This window comes from Corythoichthys intestinalis, chromosome 14 (genome assembly GCF_030265065.1).
Source record: "Corythoichthys intestinalis isolate RoL2023-P3 chromosome 14, ASM3026506v1, whole genome shotgun sequence".
NCBI classification, from domain to species: Eukaryota; Metazoa; Chordata; class Actinopteri; order Syngnathiformes; family Syngnathidae; genus Corythoichthys; species Corythoichthys intestinalis.
Genome location: NC_080408.1, coordinates 13,970,041 through 13,992,153, shown reverse-complemented (window position 1 = coordinate 13,992,153; position 22,113 = coordinate 13,970,041). Strand labels below are relative to the sequence as shown.

Below are 22,113 nucleotides of genomic sequence, written 5' to 3'. Positions count from 1 at the left end.
TTAATTTAAAAAAAGAAAAAAACATAGTAACCTTTGCTATGTTTGGAAGTCCTTGAATGTTGTGAATCAACCAATAAAGTTGTTAAAATTGCTCCCGTTTTTGCATTAGTTCCTTTCTGTCTACTTTCGACATGTGAAAGTTTTAAAAATTGTTTCATCATTTAAAGATAGATTCAAGTCAAGATTTTGCCGATTTAGGTGTATTTTAGATAAAAGGTTACTTAGGTTCGCTAGGAAGTTTCACTACAACAGAGCCTTTCTGAGAAGTCTACTGCTTTAAGATGGCGGCTGTTTACCAATGCCAGCAAGTGTATTTTTTCACTTCTAGTTTATATACATGTGATATCTAGCGTAGCATTATGTGGGTGTAGTTTGTAGGCTGTCGGCTACAGTCAGGTATCGCTTTTCCCACGGCGTCACAACTCCCCCTTTCCCACTCCCGCTCTTCTTTCTCTGTGTCTGATTTTTCTCGCGTCATTCAACCAACGTAGTAACGAATAGTAACGCACATTGTCTCGTTGCCGAAACGGTGACAAAATCCAAACGGAGAGAACAAAAACGTAATGCACGAAAAACGTACAGATTTTCAACGAACACCGTGCACATTTAAAAATCAGTGCTTACTTGTACAAATTATGCCGAAACCGTACAACTTGACAGGTATTATATGTTGACATCACTTCTGTTTACAGCCCTAAATCATCTAATTCAGTGATCCCCAACCACTAGGCCGGGGACTGGTACTGGTCGGTGGTGCATTTGCTACCGAGCCGCAGAGAAATAATAAATAACTTGTTAACGACCGCAATCTGGCCTGTGCCGCTTGACACATCTATACTAATCCGAGTGGAGATGGTGTACATTGCCCTCTAGTGTTTGGACGCCCTTACCGGGGTGTTTGCAGCTCAGTGTCAGTCAACGTAAACAGTAACGTTAGCTGCTGTTGGCTGTGTGCTGCAGGCGGCGACGTCTTTGGACAGCTTTTTTATGGTCCATTCTGCATAATAATAATAATAATAATAATAATAATAATAATAATAAGAGCTAGCATACGAGGTAACAAAAGTGAATGCACTGAGAGCATCGTACCTCGTGTCGAACTGTATTGCTAAAGCCAAGAAATCTCTCAGGATTGGAGTTAACTTATTATGCTTACGACCAAGGATATATGCCATAAAAAGAGACCCATATCACACCGGTCCGTGGTTCAAAAAAGGTTGAGTGATCTTCATCCCAACCGCTTCACACTCAGCTGCGAACCGCACCAGTGAGAGTTGGAGGTCACGGCTTGATGAAGCCAACAGCACTAAATCATCTGCAAAAAGCAGAGATTCAATGTTGAGGTCACCAAACCGGACCCCCTCAACGCTTCGGCTGCGCCTAGAAATTCTGTCCATAAAAATTATGAACAAAATCGGTGACAAAGGGCAGCCTTGACGGAGTCCAACCCTCACTGGGAACGAATTCGACTTACTGCCGGCAATGCGGACCAGACTCTGACACCGGTCGTACAGGGACCGAAAAGCCCTTACCAAGGGGCTCGGTACCCCGTACTCCCGGAGCACCCTCCACAGGATTTCCCTAGGCACACGGTCGAACGCCTTCTCCAAATCCACAAAACACATGTAGACTGGTTGGGCGAACTCCCATGCACCCTCGAGGACCCTGCTGAGGGTGTAGAGCTGGTCCACTGTTCCACGGCCGGGACGAAAACCACACTGTTCCTCCTGAATCCGAGATTCGACTTCCCGACGGACCCTTCTCTCCAGCACCCCTGAATAGACTTTACCGGGGAGGCTGAGGAGTGTGATTCCTCTATAATTGGAACACACCCTCCGGTCCCCCTTTTTAAAAAGGGGGACCACCACCCCGGTCTGCCAATCCAGAGGCACTGTCCCCGATGTCCACGCGATGTTGTAGAGGCGTGTCAGCCATGACAGCCCTACAACATCCAGAGCCTTTAGGAACTCCAGGCGGATCTCATCCACCCCGGGGCCTTGTCACCCAGGAGCTTGCCAACCGCCTCAGTGACTTCAACCCCAGAGATCGAAGAGCCCACCTCTGAGTCCTCAGACTCTGCTTCCTCAAAGGAAGGCGTGTCGGTGGAATTGAGGAGGGCTTCGAAGTATTCTCCCCACCGACTCACGACGTCCCGAGTCGAGGTCAGCAGTACACCATCTTCACTATACACAGTGTTAATAGTGCACTGCTTTCCTCTCCTCAGACGCCGGATGGTGGACCAGAATTTCCTCGAAGCCGTCCGGAAGTCGTTTTCCATGGCCTCACCGAACTCCTCCCATGTCCGAGTTTTTGCCTCGGTGACCGCCGAGGCCGCAGTCCGCTTGGCCAGCCGGTACCTGTCAGCTGCCTCCGGAGTCCCACAGGCCAAAAAGGCCCGATAGGCCTCCTTCTTCAGCTTGACGGCATCCCTTACCACTGGTGTCCACCAGCGGGTTCGGGGATTGCCGCCACGAAAGGCACCAACCACCTTACGGCCACAGCTCTGATCGGCCGCCTCAACAATGGAGGTGCGGAACATGGCCCACTCGGACTCAATGTCCCCCACCTCCCCCGGGACAAGGGAGAAGTTCTGCCGGAGGTGGGTGTTGAAACTCTTTCTGACAGGGGATTCTGCCAGACGTTCCCAGCAGACCCTCACAATACGTTTGGGCCTGCCAGGTCTGGCCAGCATCTTCCCCCGCCATCGGAGCCAACACACCACCAGGTGGTGATCAGTTGACAGCTCCGCCCCTCTCTTCACCCGAGTGTCCAAAACATGCGGCCGCAAGTCCGATGACACGATTACGAAGTCGATCATCGAACTGCGGCCTAGGGCGTCCTGGTGCCAAGTGCACATATGGACACCCCTATGTTTGAACATGGTGTTCGTTATAGACAAACCGTGACGAGCACAGAAGTCCAATAACAGAACACCACTCAGGTTCTGATCGGGGGGGCCGTTCCTCCCAATCACGCCCCTCCAGGTCTCACTGTCATTGCCCACATGAGCGTTGAAGTCCCCCAGTAGAACGAGGGAGTCCCCAGAGGGGGCGCTCTCTAGCACACCCTCCAAGGACTCCAAAAAGGGTGGGTATTCTGAACTGCTGTTCGGTGCATAAGCGCAAACAACAGTTAGAACCCGTCCCCCCACCCGAAGGCGGAGGGAGGCTACCCTCTCGTCTACCGGGGTAAACCCCAACGTACAGGCACCAAGCCGGGGGGCAATAAGTATGCCCACACCTGCCCGGCGCCTCTCACCATGGGCAACTCCAGAGTGGAAGAGAGTCCAACCCCTCTCGAGAGGATTGGTACCAGAACCCAAGCTGTGTGTGGAGGAGAGTCCGACTATATCTAGTCGGAACTTCTCTGCCTCACACACCAGCTCAGGCTCCTTCCCTGCCAGAGAGGTGACATTCCATGTCCCAAGAGTTAGCTTCAGCAGCTGGGGGTCGGACCGCCAAGGCCCCCGCCTTTGGCTGCTGCCCAACTCCCTACGCACCCGACCCCTTTGGCCCCTCCCACAGGTGGTGAGCCCATGGGAAGGGGAACCCACGTTGCCTTTTCGGGCTGAGCCCGGCCAGGCCCCATGGGGACAGGCCCGGCCACCAGACGCTTGCCTTCGAGCCCCACCTCCAGGCCTGGCTCCAGAGGGGGGCCCCGGTAACCCGCGTCCGGGCAAGGGAAACTGGGGTTCATTAATGTTGCTCATCATAAGGGGTCTTTTTGAGCCATACTTTGTCTGGCCTCTCACCTAGGACCTGTTTGCCATGGGTGACCCTACCAGGGGCTTGAAGCCCCAGACAACATAGCTCCTAGGATCATTGAGACACGCAAACCCCTCCACCACGATAAGGTGATGACTCATGGGGTGCTCTGCTTTTTGCAGATGATTTAGTGCTGTTGGCTTCATCAAGCCGTGACCTCCAACTCTCACTGGTGCGGTTCGCAGCTGAGTGTGAAGCGGTTGGGATGAAGATCAGCACCTCCAAATCCGAGACCATGGTCCTCAGTCGGAAAAGGGTGGAGTGCCCTCTCCGGGTCGGGGATGAGATCCTGCCTCAAGTGGAGGAGTTCAAGTATCTTGGGGTCTTGTTCACGAGTGACGGTAGGAGGGAACGGGAGATCGACAGGCGAATCGGTGCGGCGTCTGCAGTAATGCGGACTCTGCACCGGTCCGTAGTGGTGAAGAAGGAGCTGAGCCGAAAGGCAAAGCTCTCGATTTACCAGTCGATCTACGTTCCTACCCTCACCTATGGTCACGAGCTTTGGGTCGTGACGGAAAGAACAAAATCCCGGATACAAGCGGCCGAAATGAGTTTCCTCCGCAGGGTTTCCGGGCTCTCCCTTAGAGATAGGGTGCGAAGCTCGGTCATCCGGGAGGGACTCGGCATCGAGCCGCTACTCCTCCGCGTAGAGAGGAGCCAGCTGAGGTGGCTCGGGCATCTGGTTCGGATGCCTCCCGGACGCCTCCCTGGAGAGGTGTTCCGGGCATGTCCCACCGGCGGGAGGCCCCGGGGACGACGCAGGACACGCTGGAGAGACTATGTCTCTCGGCTGGCCTGGAAACGCTTTGGGATCCCGCCGGAGGAGCTGGTTGAAGTGGCTGGGGAGAGGGAAGTCTGGGCTTCCCTGTTAAAGCTGCTGCCCCCGCGACCCGACCCCGGAACAAGCGGAAGATAATGGATGGATGGATGGATGCTTACGACCAAGGATATATGCCATAAAAAGAGACCGGTCCGTGGTTCAAAAAAGGTTGAGGACCACTTATCGTGCTTAACGGACAAATACCAGTTAACAATTCTAATCATATGTTCCAAAACTGAAAGTGGAAAACTATTGACAGGTAATGATTGGTTTCCAGAAAATATATATTTTCTGGAAATAGATTTGGTGGGAAAATATCCCATGGCTCTCTTAATAAGTTTATCGTATGTCTCAATTCCAGGGTTGAACAAATTGATGGAGGCTAGTGTGTCTGTGGCTAAACTCTCCAAAGAGCTGGAAGTCAGTGAAAAAGAGTTAGTTATTGCTTCCGCCAAAGCCGACAAGGTAAAAAGAAAACTTGTCACAGGACCCAAAAACTGCTACTCGTATTCCACTACTGTGAAATGAGGTGACGTATGTTTCAGGTGTTAGCCGAGGTGATGATTTCGACTGAGGCAGCCACAATAATCAAGAATGAAGTCCAGAAAGTGAGCGAAAAAGCCCAGGCGATTGTGGATGAAATCACGCAGGAGAGGGCTATCGCAGAGGAAAAACTGGAGGCGGCCAAGCCGGCATTGCAGGAGGCTGAAAATGCTCTGAATGTGAGTGTGCAGTTGGGCTGGTAGGGGGATTTATCGAGTACAGTCATCCCCTTTAAGTTCCGGGATCACGGTCAAGCCATACGGCATATTTTTTTGCAAGATTAAATGGTAAAAAACTTCAGAGCTTTCATCAGATTTTTTTAATGTTCCAATTTTTTACTTCAAAACCATTGCAAATTCGTTGCCTGATGGTGTGTTTTACTGCAAAAAAACTTCCCATAGACTATCAAGCCTGCTGATATCGCCACTGTGAGGAAACTGGCCAAGCCTCCACATCTGATCATGAGGATCATGGACTGCTGTCTGTTGTTATTTCAAAGAAAGCTGGAGACTGTCACTGTGGATCCAAACTTGCCCTGTCTGAAGCCATCGTGGCCAGATGCCCTCAGGGTCGGCTTACTTATTTTTTTATGGGGTTGACCAGGTTGTCCAATGCCCGATTTCCTGACCTTCGTCTGTTTTCTCATTTTTTTTAGTTGATGGGCGCCACAGGCTTCTTGGCGTCACTTCAGTTTTTCGTCAAGGACAAGATCAACGAGGAGACGGTGGAGCTGTTGCAGCCCTACTTTGAAATGGAGGATTACACCATGGAAAATGCCAAGAAGGTGTGTGGCAGCGTGGCTGGTCTGCTGGCATGGACAAGGGCTATGGCCACCTTCTATGGCATCAACAAGGAAGTCTTGCCTCTAAAGGTGAGCTCCACCTTTAAAAAAATGTGTGTGCTATAGGGCTGTCCCAAACGACTAATTTCCTCCCGATTAGTCAGCCGACTATTTTTACGATTAGTCGACTAATCTAATACAGTGGGGAGAACAAGTATTTGATACACTGCCAATTTTGCTGGTTTTCCCACTTGCAAAGCATGTAGAGGTCTGTAATTTGTATCATAAGTTCTCTTCAACTGTGAGGGACGGAATCTAATACAAAAAGACAGAAAATCACAGTGTATGATTTTTAAATAATAAATTTGCATTTAGTTCAGACATGTCCAAAGTGCGGCCCGGGGGCCAAATGCGGCCCGTGGTCAAATTTCATCCGGCCCCCAGCCTCTGTCATAAGATCAATAACGTCTGGCCCGCACAGAGACTTAATAAATTGTTCAGCAGTATTGCTACCAGCATATGAAGTAGCTTACACATTTGCTCCTTATTTACCCACTAAAAGGCAGCAGCACTCTAAGCAACGTTACCCCGTGTGACACTTGACTTTCCAATTTCAAAAAGTTGACTGCGACGGTTGATGCTTCACGGATAGGTGGAAATTGGACTATTTCTTCACTAAAATGCACAACAACGGTGTCTGCCTCATTTGCAAAGAGACAGTTGCTGTTTTTAAAGAGTTCAATGTGAGGCAATATTACCAAACAAGACACGCTGACATGCACGACAAGATTAAAGGGAAGATACGCAGCGAGAAACTGAAGCAACTTGAAGCTAGTTTAATTTCACAGCAGCAATATCCCGAGAGTCGAACGCCACAAAGGCTAGTTGCGAGATTCTTGAAATTATTAAATAAAAAAAAATGATAATAATGAAGCAAATGTGACACAAAGAATGGCTTGCATAAATTTGCTTAAACATATTGTTCTACGTAAAGGACGTCAGCCAAGGTCGGCCCCCCACATTCTTACCACACCAAATCTGGCCCCCTATGCAAAAAGTTTGGACACCCCTGATTTAGTTGCATGAAATAAGTATTTGATACATCACAAAAATCGAAATTAATATTTGGTACAGAAACCTTTGTTTGCTATATTACAGATACCAAACGTTTCCTGGAGTCCTTGACAAGGTTTGCACACACTGCAGCAGGGATTTTGGCCCACTCCTCCATGCAGATCTTCAGGTTTTGGGGCTGCTGCTGGGCACCACGGACTTTCAGCTCCCTCCATAGATTTTCTATCGGGTTCAGATCTGGTGACTGGCTAGGCCACTCCAGGACCTTAAGATGCTTCTTACGGAGCCACTCTTTAGTTGCCTTGGCTGTGTGCTTTGGGTCGTTGTCATGCTGGAAGACCCAGCCACGACCCATCTTCAGGGCTCTCACTGAAGGAAGGAGGTTGTCAGCCAAGATCTAGCGATACATAGCCCCATCCATCCTCCCCGCAATACGGTGCAGTCGTCCTGTACCCTTGGCAGAGAAGCAGCCCCAAAAAAATGATGTTTCCTGCTCCATGTTTCACGGTTGGGATGGTACTCTTGGGGTTGTACTCATCCTTCTTTTTCCTCCAAACACGACGAGCCGAGTTTAGACCAAAAAGTTCAATTTCGGTCTCATCCGACCACATGACCTTCCCCCATTGCTCCTCTGTATCATCCAGATGGTCAGTGGCAAACTTCAGACGTGTCTGGACATGCACTGGCTTCAACAGCGGGACCTTGCGTGCGCTGTAGGATTTTAATCCATGACGGCATAATGTGTTTCCGATGGTTTTCTTCGAGAATGTGGTTCCAGCTCTCTTCAGGTCATTGACCAGGTCATGCCGTGTAGTTCTGAGCTGATCCCTTGCCTTCCTCATGATCAGTGATGCCCCACGAGGTAAAATCTTGCATGGAGGCCCACAACGAGGCAGATTGACCGTCAACTTGAACTTCTTCCATTTTCTAATAATCGCTGCAACAGTTGTTACCTTCTCACCAAGCTGCTTGCTTATTTTCCTGTAGCCCATCCCAGCCTTGTGCAGGTCCATTATTTTATCCCTGATGTCCTTACACAGCTCTTTGGTCTTGGCCATTGTGGAGAGGTTGGAGTTTGTTTGTTTGAGCATGTGAACAGGTGTCTTTTGTACAGGTAACAAGTTCAAACAGGTGCAGTTACTTCTGGTAATGAGTGGAGAACAGGAGGGGTTCTTAAAAAAGAACTAAGTGCCGAAATATTTACTAGTTGGTAATGTATCAAATACTTATTTAATGCAGTTAAATACAAATTTATTATTTAAAAATTAGACAATGTGATTTTCTGGATTTTTGTATTAGATTCCGTCCCTCACAGTTGAAGAGAACTTATGATACAAATTACAGACCTCTACATGGCTTGCAAGTGGGAAAACCAGCAAAATCGGCAGTGTATCAAATATTTGTTCTCCCCACTGTATATATATATATATATATATATATTTTTTTTTTTTTTTTTACTACTTTATTAATGAATTTTTTGTTGAAGCTTATTAATCCACAAAAACATTTTGGAACACCTAAATCTTTATTAACGTATGAATACATAACATAAATATCAATAATAAATCACAAACAATGAGGTCAAATGCTGCTGGCATTAACTAGTGCAAAAAATATGTAAACAGAAAGACTGTGACTTCACCTCTTTAACAGGAATCAAAACAATTCTTACTCTTTTTGTGGTATGTCATTGTCTATAATTGTTCTAAATGTTAGAATGATTTGCACTGTCCCGGACAACCATTTTCAGACTTCTTTGTGTGAGTTCAGACGCTGTTTCTGGTGTGCATTCCGCATTTTTAAGGGAGGGGAAAAACTGTTCAACTTTTGTTTGTTTTAACCAGAAAATAGATAAAGTAGGGGGCACACTGAAATATTACCACAATTATTTTGAATGAAAGGCACACATACTCACAGTCACAAAAATTAAATACATAGTATTAATTTTATAGTATACTATTACAGTTGTGGTCAAAAGTTTACATACACTTGTGAAGAACATAATGTCATGGCTCTCTTGAGTTTCCAGTTATTTCTACAACTCAGATTTTTCTCCGATAGAGTGATTGGACTTTGTCACAAAAAACATTCATGAAGTTTGGTTCTTTTATGACTTTATTATGGTTTAACAGAAAAAGTGATCAAATCTGCTGGGTCAAAAAATATACATACATGGATCTGAAAAAGCGAATCATTGACTTGAACAAGTCAGGAAAGTCACTTGGAGCCATTTCAGGAAAGTCACTTGGAGCCATTTCAAAGCAGCTGCAGGTCCCAAGAGCAACAGTGCAAACAATTGTTTGTAAGTATAAAGTGCATGGCACTGTTTTGTCACTGCCACGATCAGGAAGAAAACGCAAGCTATCACCTGCTGCTGAGAGAAAATTGGTCAGGAGGGTGAAGATTCAACCGAGAATCACCAAAAAGCAGATCTGCCAAGAATTAGAAGCTGCTGGAACACAGGTGTCAGTGTCCACAGTCAAGCGTGTTTTGCATCTCCATGGATTGAGAGGCTGCCGTGCAAGAAGGAAGCCCTTGCTCCAAAAGCGGCACCTTAAGGCTCGACTGAAGTTTGCTGCTGATCACATGGACAAAGATAAGACCTTCTGGAAGAAAGTTCTGTGGTCAGACGAAACAAAAATCGAGCTGTTTGGCCACAATGCCCAGCAATATATTTGGAGGAGAAAAAGTGAGGCCTTTAACCCCAAGTACCATGCCTACCGTCAAGCACGGTAGTGGTAGTATTATGCTGTGGGGCTGTTTGGCTGCCAATGGAACTGGTGCTATACAGAGAGTAAATGGGATAATGAAGAAGGAGGATTACCTTCAAATTCTTCAAGATAACCTAACGTCATCAGCCCGAAGATTGGGTCTTGGGCGCAGTTGGGTGTTCCAACAGGACAATGACCCCAAACACACATCAAAAGTGGTAATGGAATGGCTAAATCAGGCTAGAATGAAGGTTTTCGAATGGCCTTCCCAAAGTCCTGACTTAAACCCCATTGAGAACTTGTGGACAATGCTGAAGAAACAAGTCCATGTCAGAAAGCCATCAAATTTAACTGAACTGCACCAATTCTGTCAAGAGGAGTGGTCAGAGATTCAACCAGAAGCTTGCCAGAAGCTTGTGGATGGCTACCAAAAGCGCCTAATTGAAGTGAAAATGGCCAAGGGACATGTTACCAAATTAGCGCTGCTGTATGTATATTTTTGACCCAGCAGATTTGATCACTTTTTTCTGTTCACCCATAATAAAGTCATAAAAGAACCAAACTTCATGAATGTTTTTTGTGACAAAGAAGTATCTGTTCCAATCACTCTATCAGAGAAAAATCTGAGTTGTAGAAATAACTGGAAACTCAAGAGAGCCATGACATTATGTTCTTCACAAGTGTATGTAAACTTTTGACCACAACTGTAGCTACCAAGTTTCAAGACAAAAAAAAACAAAAAGACACATTGGAATGGTCAGTCAAACCATTTTTGCACCCAACTGACACCTAGAGTTCCCTTAATTGTTGCCCTTCCCTTTTTTTCCTGGCATGCTTGGAAGAGCTCCTCAGACCAGTCGTTAATGATAAAAACCATCTTGCGGGGGGGAAAAAAATAGCTCCGGAATCAAATTCTGTTCTTTTCGGTCTTGAAAAGGTCTTAGAAAGTCTTAAATTTAACTTGATTAAACTTGTAGTAATCCTGTTTGTATAATGAAGTGGATTCCATATATCATAATCTTCTATTTAACATGTGTCCTTTGTGGCTAGGCTAATCTGGCAGTTCAGGAAGTGCGCTACAAAAAGGCCAGCGCTGAGCAAAAAGCAGCACAGGACACGCTAGCTGAAAAGGAAGCTGAGCTAGCCCTCGTGCAAGCCAAGAGCGATGCCGCCAGCAAAGAGAAACAGGTAGGCTATGTGAGCGATAGACTTGACGGAAACTAAAGTTTGGGTCTGCTAACGCCTGAGCAATTCCCTTCAGGAATTGCTTGATCGTTCCGAGGCGTGTAAGAATAAAATGCAGGCTGCCTCTGACCTCATCGGCGGACTGAGTAACGAGAAGGTTCGTTGGACTCAGCAAAGCAAAGAATTTAAATCTCAGATCAAAAGGTGGGTTCTTCCCATTTCTTCTCTAAATTGTGTAGGTCTTGTAAAAAAAATGCTCCATTGAATTAGTTCATTTTGTTTTCTAGTCACTTCTCTTAACCCTTTATTGCCAAACGTATCACATTTGATACACCTAAAATTTCATGATGTTGAGACTAATTCAGAATTTTGACAATTCTTTTTGAAAAAGTATATGATGGATGCAAGTCAACGCATACATCTGCAGGTTCCATGAGAAAAACAAACAGGATTTAGCAAGGGTTATAGATATCAGAGCGCTTATTACACATATTCATTTTGACTTTTCTTTTTACAAATTTGAAAAAAAGGTTTCATTAGGACCTAATTTTTCAATTTTTAGGATTCTCTGATAATTGCTTCATGTTGCAGGTATTTAAAGGTTTAAACTACAGTAATTTTCGGACTATTAGCCGCTACTTTTTCCCTCATTTTGAATCCTGCGGCTTATAGTCCAGTGCGGCTTATTTGTTGATTTATTTGGGTTAATAGGTAACACTTTATTTGAGAGCGACGTCATAAGACTGCCATTAGACCATCATAATTATTACATGACATTATCATGGGCATTAATGAATGCTAATGACAGATGTCATTAAATTCACTCCCAGCCATTTTCACCGGTGCAACCCCCTTCGCTCCCAGCTGTTTTACTGGATTTTGACTGATTTTGCAAGGCCCACAGAAAATTCTGTTCTATTGCTATATAAACATGGAACCCACCAAAAGAAAGATTACAGTGGGGAGAACAAGTATTTGATACACTGCCAATGGGTTTTCCCATTGACTGTGTATCAAATACATGTTCTCCCCACTGTACTTTCTTCTTTCAGCATGAAAAAAAGTTACTTCATATATTTTTAGGGCTGTCAAAATTATCGCGTTAACGGGCGGTAATTAATTTTTTAAATTAATCACGTTAAAATATTTGACGCAATTAACGCACATGTCCCGCTCATACAGATTAAAATGACAGCACAGTGTCATGTGTAGGGATGGGAATTGATAGGATTTTTACGATTCCGATTCCATTATCGATATTGCTTAACGATTCGATTCTTTATCGATTCTCCTATCGATTCTAATTTGGGGGAAAAGAACAAACGTTTTGATTGGCATTAAGTTTGTAAGGTTGTGACTTCTGATTAAACAAACTCACAACAAGGTCAAAAGAGGCCCAAAGCCTCAATATTAACTGTGGCAATAAGTGGCAAATGCACAAGAATGTGTAACATTTTACTGAAACATTTTTCCAATAGAAATAAAAAATAGTGGTATATATTGGCATATAGGTCGTTGGTCTGCCGTTGGCAATATGTGTTAAACTTGCAGGGGTCCCTAAACTTTTTCCAATGAGGGCCACATAACTTTTCCCTTCTCTGATGAGGAGCCGGGGTCAGTTTGTAACAGAAAAATTGAAGGAGTGCCTAAATGTAAAAAAATTATTGTTTTTCAGAAAGCCACAATCAAATAACCCTTTCTGGATATTTCACGGAACAAAAGTAAATAAAATAAAAAAAATAATATAATATAATATAATAATTATTATTAATAATAACACTATTAATCAAATAGATAATAACCAAATAACCCTCACAGAAAAAGGCCAGAAAATGAATAACACTATTGAGAGAGAAAAAAAAAAAAAATTCAAAATGCTCTCTGGTATTGTTCAGGGGGCCGGACCAAATGTCGGGGCGGGCCGTATCCGACCCGCGGGCCGTAGTTTGGGGACCCCTGTTAAAGCGTATTATTTACCAGTATATTGAAAAGCAGTAGATAATCCAGTACGGATTATCTATAAAAAAAAAATGCCATTTTTGTGTCAAATTTGGTGGGTAGCAGCTTATAGTGAGGTCTGCCTTATAGTGCGAAAATTATGGTGTACGGGTTATTCGAAAAACTGTCAAACAAAAAAGCAGTTTGGCCCCCCTCAATATTTAAGAGACCCATACAATATCTATCTTTCTTTTCCATGGATTAGACTGGTTGGTGACGTCCTGCAGCTCACTGGCTTCCTCTCATACTGCGGCCCCTTCAACCAGAATTTCCGCGACATGTTGCTGGACATGTGGAAAGGCGAGCTGGTGTCCCAAAAAATCCCCTTCACAGAAAACCTCAATCTGATCGCCACCCTGGTTGACGCTCCAACTGTAAGAACAGTGAAAATAAAACCACACTCTGTGGGAAATAGAATTTTAGTGTGTTTGTCTGGCCTAGATCAGTGAGTGGAATCTTCAGGGGCTGCCTGGAGATGACTTGTCAGTGCAGAATGGCATTATTGTCACTAAAGCATCAAGGTATCCTCTCCTGGTTGATCCCCAGACTCAGGGAAAGACTTGGATCACCGCAAAAGAAAGGGCCAATAACCTGCAGGTATGTTTTATTCGCCACGGCTGAACAAAAACTAAAACATTTCACGCTGGCTTTTGTCTCGCTTGCAGGTGACGTCCCTCAACCACAGGTTCTTTCGTACGCACTTGGAGGATTCCATCTCCTTGGGCAAACCACTACTTATAGAAGATGTGGGTGAGGAGCTTGACCCCGCCCTTGACAATGTTCTGGAGAAAAACTTTTTCAAATCGGGCTCCAACTTCAAGGTACTTTTGTGTAATGCAATATTTATTTATTTATTTATTTATTACTGTTGGTTTACACACAATGAGATAACAAACAGTATAATTAGCTTTGTTGTTTTACAACTGATTTTTCTTCAGTTTTTGAGAAAAAAATGTTTTTATTTTGTTCTTTCAATTTGTATACATTTGAATCTGCCTATAGCAACCTTTGACAAAACAAAACGAGGCAATTCCATCTTCAGGTCACCAGCGAGACGTTGATTTTTTTTTTTGTCTTACACGTCAACTTTATTAGCTGTGAAACAATGCTGCTCTTCTTAGATACTATAAAACAATAAGTCCAAGTGTTTAGAAAGAATATTTAAATAAAATACACATGTCAACATGTTTATATATATATAATTTTTTGTAACAAAATCACCATCAGATTATTTTGGGTTGGTTTTATTTTCAAAGTATATTTTGTTGCAGTTAGTTTCATCACAAAATCTTTTTTAATGTGATTTTCCAAGTTTAAAAAAATATTTTGTTTTTGCAATAGAAATCCTACTAATACGTACAGTCATGTGAAAAGATTAGGACACCCCATTGAATAGTCAGGTTTTTATTAAGAAATGTTCACATATCAATGTCTGATCTTGTTTTTCTTTATCACCGGAAAAGAAAGTGATTTAATTGCAGGTAAACAAAAAAAATTAACATTGTTTTACTCGTTAAACCAAATATATCAACAAAAATGCATATTGAAAGTGACACCCTACCACCTAATTGTTAGTGTTTCCACCTTTTACCCCCTTAACTTCAGTGAGACGCTTTTTGCATCCATCTACTAGTCTTTGACATCGGTCTGAAGAAAGTCTGCCCCACTCCTCGACACAGAACACTTTCAACAGTGACTGACTGTTGAAGTGAGCGAGAACACCATGGTGAGATTAAAGGAGCTGTCTGCGGTCGTCAAAAAGAAGATTGTAGACGCTTATGAATCTGGAGAGGGATTCCAAAAGATCTCAAAAGAATATAAAATCAGCCATTCCACTGTCCGGAAAATAGTCTACAGGTGGAGGACATTCTAAACAACTGCTAACATGCCCAGGTCTGGCCGTCGAAGCAAGTTCACCCCGAGAGCAGATCGCAAGATGCTAAAAGAAGTCTCCAAAAACCCTAAAATGTCATCACGGGAACTCCAGCAGGCTCTTGCTGCTGTTGATGTGAAAGTGCATGCCTCTACAATCAGAAACAGAAGCTTAACCTTCATGGGAGGTGTGCAAGAGTGCAGAGTGAATGTAGACAATGACAAGGACTCCTGGAATAATGTCCTTTGGGGAGATGAATCTAAAATGGAATTATTTGGACACCAGAACAGAGGACATGTTTGGAGTAAACCCAATACAGCATTTCAGGAAAATAACATAATTCCTACTGTGTAGCATGGAGGTGGAAGTGTCATGGTTTGGGGATGCTTTGCTAAAGCAGGACCTGGCCAGCTCACCATCTTAGAACTCACCTCGAATTCTATTGTGTATAAGAGGGTGCTTGAGGAACATGTGGGATCATCTGTGAAAAAATAAAGCTGAAGCGTAACTGGACCTTGCAACATGCAACAACAAAAAATTAAATAGTAAATCCACCAAGGATTTACTGAAAAGGAATAGAGTCCTGGATTGGCCGAGTCAAAGCCCAGATCTTAATCCCATTGAGATGCTGTGGGGTGACTTGAAACGGGCAGTACATGCCAGAAATTCCTCAAACATGTCATAGCTGAAAGTATTCTGCGTTGAGGGGTGGGGCAAACTTTTTTCAGACCGATGTCACAGACTGGTAGATGGCTACAAAAAGCGTCTCACTGATGTTATTTCAGCCAAAGTTGGTAACGCTAGCTATTAGGTAGTAGGGTGTCCTGACTTTTTCCTCAGTTAGAATATGCATTTGTGTTGATATATTTGGTTTAATGAGTAAAACAATGTTAATTTTTTTTTTTGTTTACTTGCAATTAAATCACTTTCTTTTCCGGTGATAAAGAAAAACAAGATCAGACATTTATATGTGAACATTTCTTAATAAAGAACTAAATATTTAATGGGGTGTCCTAATTTTTTCACATGACTGTAAATGAAAACTGTAAACCGTGGTAGTTGGAACACAGCTTATAAAGCCACAAAATTCGGCACACTTGGTCGAATTGGCCCAATTAAAAGATTAAGCTCAGTGGGGCCTCGTTTTTTTGTAGGACCCTCTTCAATAGGGGCTTTTTCTCCTAGGTGTTTGAATGTATTTCTAATTCCAAAATTTGCCACTACTCTGACCTGCGTGCCGGCCTACTTGCACCACACTGCGAGGGCCCGTTCAGTCCTGCTTGCTGGCCTAGTTTCATGTGTTTTTTCCACCTGTAGGTGAAAGTGGGAGACAAGGACGTGGACGTGTCCAATAAGTTTCGGCTTTACATTACCACCAAACTGCCAAACCCATCGTACACTCCAGAGGTGAGCGCCAAGACATCCATCATTGACTTTACTGTCAACATGAAAGGCTTAGAGGACCAGCTGCTGGGCCGTGTCATCCTCGCTGAGAAGAAGGTATATGGAGACTTTCCAGCAGGGTTGTTCCGATCATGTTTTTTGCTCCCGATCCGATCCCGATCGTTTTAGTTTGAGTATCTGCCGATCCCGATATTTCCCGATCCGATTGCTTTTTTTTTGCTCCCGATTCCAATCATTCCAATCATTCCCGATAATTTTTCCCGATCATATACATTTTGGCAATACATTGACAGGAACTAGAAAACGAGCGACTGAAACTTATTGAGGATGTAACGTCCAACAAAAGGAAGATGCAGGAGCTGGAGGACAACCTGCTGTACAAACTCAGCACCACCAAAGGTCCAAAATCATTCCTGTGAATTGACATCGGTAAGGCTTGGAATATGTTAGGCATCTCCGTGTGGTCCGCAGGTTCCTTGGTGGACGACGACTCCATGATTGGAATTTTGAGCACCACCAAACAAACGGCTGCTGAGGTCAGTGTCAAGCTGAGCGTCGCGGCCGAAGCAGAGGAGAAAATCAAAGCGGCGCAGTCCGAGTATCGCGCGGTGGCGTGCCGAGGTAGCATTCTTTACTTCCTCATCACTGAGATGAGCATGGTCAACGTCATGTATCAGACCTCCCTCGGTCAGTTCCTCAAAATTTTCGACATTTCGCTGGCCAGGTAAAGTTGCTTTTTTTCCACCCAATCCCTTTCATGTTACTAATTAAGCATTCGTTTCGCAGGTCGGAGAAGTCGGCCAAAACGAGCAAACGAATCGCAAACATCATCGAATACTTGACATACGAAGTATTCCGATACACGGTGCGAGGTTTGTATGAAAACCACAAGTTCATCTTCACCATGCTTATGGCCCTGAAGATCGATCTGCAGAACGGCAGGATACAACACAGTCAATTTCAGACACTAATCAAAGGTGTGATCATTTAAACAAATGTATGATCACTTGTGCTTTTTAGTTCAGTTCACAGTGGGATTTTAAAAATTCTGTCTGATTGAGCTGGAGTGCAAAATACGTAGTCGACTTTAATGCATTTTAATGCTGTAACAGTTATGTTATGGTTGTTTATTTATTTATTTATTTATTTATCTTTTAAATACATTTTAGGGGCCAGATTAAAAGAACAAACTTAGGGAATAGGTATACTGAAACATGATTGAATAAATGTATATACAGTCATGTGAAAAAATTAGGACACCCCATTAAATACTCAATTCTTTATTAAGAAATGTTCACATATGAAAAGAAAGTGATTTAATTGCAGGTAAACAACAAAAATTAACATTGTTTTACTCATTAAACCAAATATATCAACAAAAATGCATATTCTAACTGAGGAAAAAGTAATGACACCCTAGCACCTAATAGGTAGCGTTACCCCCTTTGACTGAAACCCACCTAATAGCTAGTGTTACCCCCTTTGACTGAAGTAACTTCAGTGAGACGTTTTTAGTAGCCATATACCAGTCTTTGACATCGGTCTGAAGAAAGTTTACCCCACTCCTCAACACAAAATACTTTCAACAGTGAGATGTTTCAGGGGTTTCTTGTAAAGCCTGTTTCAAGTCACCCCACAGCATCTCAATGGGATTAAAATCTGGGCTTTGATTCGGCGATTCCAGGACTCTCCATATGTTTTCAGCCAGTCCTTGGTGGATTTACTCGCATGTTTTGGGTCATTGTCATATTGCAGGGTCCAGTTTCACTTCAGCTTTAATTTTTTCACAGATGATCTCGCATGTTCCTCAAGCAATCTCTGGTACACGATAGAATTCATGGTGGATTCTATGATGGTGAGCTGGCCAGGTCCTGCTCAAGCAAAGCATCCCCAAACCATAACACTTCCACCTCCATGCTTTACAGTTCGTATGAGGATCTTTTCCTGGATTGCTGTATTGGATTTATGCCAAACATGTCCTCTGTTCTGGTGTCCAAATAATTCAATTTTAGATTCATCTGTCCATAGAACATTATTCCAGAAGTCCTGGTCTTTGTCTACATTCACATTGGTAAACGTCAGTCTGGCCTTCATGTTCTTCTTGGAAAGTAAAGGTTTCCTCCTTGCACACCTCCCAAGAAGTTTGCATGCACTTTCACATCAACAGCAGCAAGAGCCTGCTGTAGGTCCCGTGATGACATTTTAGGGATTTCTGAGACTTCTTTTAGCATCTTGTGGTCTGCTCTTGGGGTGAACTTGCTTGGACCGCCAGACCTGGGCATGTTGGCAGTTGTTTTGAATGTCTTCCACTTGTAGACAATTTTCCAGACAGTGGAAAGGGCGGATTTTAAAGTCTTTTCAGCTCTTTTGAAATCCCTTACCAGACTCGTAAGCGTCTACAATCTTCTTTCTGAAGGCCTCAGACAATTCCTTTGATCTCACCATGCTGTTTTCTCTCACTTCAACAGTCATTCACTGTTGAAAGTATTCTGCGTTGAGGAGTGGGGCAAACTTTCTTCAGACCAATGTCAAAGACTGGTAGATGGCTACAAAAAGCGTCTCGCTGAAGTTATTTCAGCCAAAGGGGGTAACACTAGCTCAGTGGTTCTTAACCTGGGTTCGATCGGACCCCAGGGGTTCGGTGAGTACCGTTAAGTCTAAGGGGTTCAGCGAAGAAGAATAGACAGGACCCCATTTTTATACTATGACTAAAGGCAAAGTGATTATAGACTAGGTTTTGGACTCATTTGCCCCCAATTTACAGACTTTATTCCATTTCTTTCAACTGCTAGCCCTCTAGCTGATGGGAGGAGAAACTGGTTTGCTCAGTGGAAAGTTGACACTTGGTATGAAGAAGTATAACAGACCTACAGGCAGCGTAAACTGCATAGATAATTTTAAAAAATTGCATCATTTGAAACCATGAAAATAGTATGTGATGTAAAGATTCAAATATGATTCAAGAATAAAAAGATAATTAAAACATGAAAACAAAAAAAAGGAACAACGTGATAAATCAACAGCAATAGGCAAAATTATTTGTCGTAAATTAAAAAAAATTTCAGCAGGAATTTAGTTAGATAATAGCTTGCTAGCTAAGCTATATCGGTTATAAATTAAAAAAACAAAAACAAAAAAAAACTATTATTATATTAAAATTCTGAAGGGTTCGTTGACGATTCTTGTGAAACTCTTGGGGTTCGATAGCTTTAGCAAGGTTAAGAACCACTGCACTAGCTATTCGGTGGTAGGGTGTCCTTACTTTTTCCTCAGTTAGAATATGCATTTTTGTTGATATATTTGGTTTAATGAGTAAAACAATGTTAATTTTAGTTGGTTGCCTGCAATTAAATCACGTTCTTTTCCAGAAAAAGAGAAAAACAAGATCAGACATTGATATGTGAACATTTCTTAATAAAGAACTGAATATTTAATGGGGTGTCTTAATTTTTTCACATGATTGTATATGCTTCCTGACTATAAGTAGCATTACGAAGAAGTCACAGCTTTTTTTTTTTACCGTCACCCTGTGATGTCACTTGCAGTTTTGTAAGTTACTAATATATATTTGAAACAGTTAGACAACGTATTGAGCCCTTGTGTTCTGTTAGAAATCTGCCCACATTTAATTGTAAATATAACAATCAATGTAATTTAACTCAGCTAGAAAATAATAAACCTTTGCAGTACAGTGGTACCTCTACTTAAGAAATTAATTGGTTTTGGAAGCAGTTTCTTAAACAGAAAATTCCGTAAGTAGAGACGCGTTTTCCATGTAAATGCCCTAATCCGTTTCAAGCTCCCCAAAATTAAGACATAAATCTTTTATAAAGCATGAAATTGCATCAAAACATGTAACAAATATATGTTATAAATAAATTGCACAATAAACATAAAATGAGAGTTGCGCATAATCCAAGTAAAACAAAGAATACAGAATAAAAGTTAATACACTCACGTAAAACTGTCAGAACACAGAAAAAAAAATACAGTGATCCCTAGTTTTTCGTGGTTAATGGGAACCACAACTCGCCACAATAAGTGAAAAACTGCAAAGTAGCCCACCCCCCTCCCACTTCAAAAAAAAAAAAAAAAAAAGGGGGGGGGGGGTATCGTTGGAATTACGTGAATGTCATGAAAAATGAATTGGAAGCTATCAAAGCTGAAATATTGTATTGCATAATGTGCCATAGTCAATGGATGGGACTTTTTGGGTGAAAAAAACAATATTATGGGAGAACTGAGAATTTTTAGCAAAAACCTTATAGAAGTCCGTGTGGCATGAATTTTTGGAATATGTTGAAGATGGAACAGAGTCGATAGGTGAAAGCATGTGGAAGGAGTAGCGTACCGAAAAAGTGAGAGAGTAAGATTAAAGAGAAGAAGTGGAAGAATTAAAAGAGTGCATGCAAAGCTACCATGAATAATCCAAGCATTTAGTGGAGTGCTTATCCTCCAGGTGGCGCTGCTCTGGATCTGAAGGCGTGCCCGCCGAAGCCGTTCTCCTGGGTCCTTGACATTGTTTGGCTGAACCTAGTGGAACTCAGCAAACTGCCTCAGTTTGCCAATATTCTCAATCAGGTTGACTTTGGATGAATTCAAGTGTTCTTATTTCCCAAGTGACACTTTCTTGCTCGTTGCAGGTGGGCAAGAGTGGAAAACATTGGAAAGTGTGGGCCAACGGTGATGCCCCGGAGGAAACTGTCATCCCAGATGGCTACAACAACTTAGATGTCTTCAATAAACTCATGCTAATCAGGTACTGAATATCTTTGCACTTCATCGGAATGGGTTGGATCAGTTTAGAATACAGGTAGTCCCTGGGTTTCAACGTACTCGAATTACATAATTTCGACTTTACAATGCCGGAGTCTCGTCCACCATTTTGTCTCCAGCCATTTTTATTTTTTTAGTCGCACAAACAGTACCTTATTGTACCTCACAGTATCTTATTTTTTACTTTACGTTATTAATATGACATGTTCTGTCCACACTAAACGTGAAGTTGTTCAGCTTTACAGACAGCAAACAAGGCAACTGTGCTTTTTGAAGCTTTTGACTTCCTTGACTCTTGACAATTTGCAAAGCTGTAACACACATACAGTATGTGCACTTTTGTTCAAAACAACACACATTTTAAAAATGGTAAATGGTGTTATACTTATATAGCGCTTTTCCACCTTTCAAGGCGCTCAAAGCGCTTTACACTATCTCGCCATCCACCTACTGAAAACACTTAACACAAAACAGTTGGTGTTGAAACGTCCATCTAGTCTAATCAATATGTAAATTTAGTAGATAAAATTAGCCTAATTTGTCTAACAAAAGTCCGCTAGCTTAAATGCTATGAATGCTAACATATTTACAATTCTCATAGCAAATCTCTCACACGTAACTCTACAAATTGTCGCTCTAAACTTAATTACAAATGCATACACAAACATATATTAGCTGAAACAACTTACAGACTTATGTGGGCCAAACCAGAGCGCAGCTATCCTTCATCCAGTCAGACATCTCAGTCTACTTCGTAGTCATATAAGGCGACAGTCCAGCCAGACCCAACGCTGCCACCAGAAGGCAGGGTATCCTCTATCATTTAACAAAATACAATACTTTTGGACTATTTGGATAGTTATTTTGAAGTACTTTAAGGGTTAATTCCGACTTACGCGGAACATAGGGTTACGGTGCCAGCGTAGGGACACAACTTGTTCGTAACCCTGGGACTACCTGTATTCCGAATGGGGTGTGTACATGAAGCATTTTTGTTCTGATAAGACTTTTGATCCTAATAAAAGTATCCGTCTAAACCAGGCATGTCCAAAGTCCGGCCCTGGGGCCAAATGTGGCCCGTGGTCAAATTTCATCCCGCCCCTAGCCTCTGCCATAAAATCAATAATGTTTGGCCCGCACACAGACTTAATAAATTGGTCAACAGTACTGCTACCAGCATATGA

General features: G+C 42.9%; 1 protein-coding gene across 4 annotated transcripts in view; it reads left to right on the top strand.

Moving 5' to 3' along the window:
* The window catches only part of LOC130929877 (dynein axonemal heavy chain 8-like), a 156,568-nt gene that overhangs the window by 112,856 nt on the left and 21,599 nt on the right, over positions 1-22,113 (top strand). For all 4 annotated transcript variants that reach the window (XM_057857488.1, XM_057857489.1, XM_057857487.1 and 1 more), the window contains 15 exons: positions 4,946-5,049; positions 5,130-5,306; positions 5,529-5,696; positions 5,783-5,998; positions 10,744-10,881; positions 10,955-11,082; positions 13,082-13,250; positions 13,318-13,473; positions 13,542-13,697; positions 16,067-16,249; positions 16,447-16,552; positions 16,625-16,877; positions 16,940-17,130; positions 20,613-20,734; positions 20,797-20,912. In XM_057857488.1, the coding sequence (XP_057713471.1) occupies positions 4,946-5,049; positions 5,130-5,306; positions 5,529-5,696; positions 5,783-5,998; positions 10,744-10,881; positions 10,955-11,082; positions 13,082-13,250; positions 13,318-13,473; positions 13,542-13,697; positions 16,067-16,249; positions 16,447-16,552; positions 16,625-16,877; positions 16,940-17,130; positions 20,613-20,734; positions 20,797-20,912 (2,383 nt within the window). The remainder of the gene's footprint in view (positions 1-4,945; positions 5,050-5,129; positions 5,307-5,528; positions 5,697-5,782; positions 5,999-10,743; positions 10,882-10,954; positions 11,083-13,081; positions 13,251-13,317; positions 13,474-13,541; positions 13,698-16,066; positions 16,250-16,446; positions 16,553-16,624; positions 16,878-16,939; positions 17,131-20,612; positions 20,735-20,796; positions 20,913-22,113) is intronic.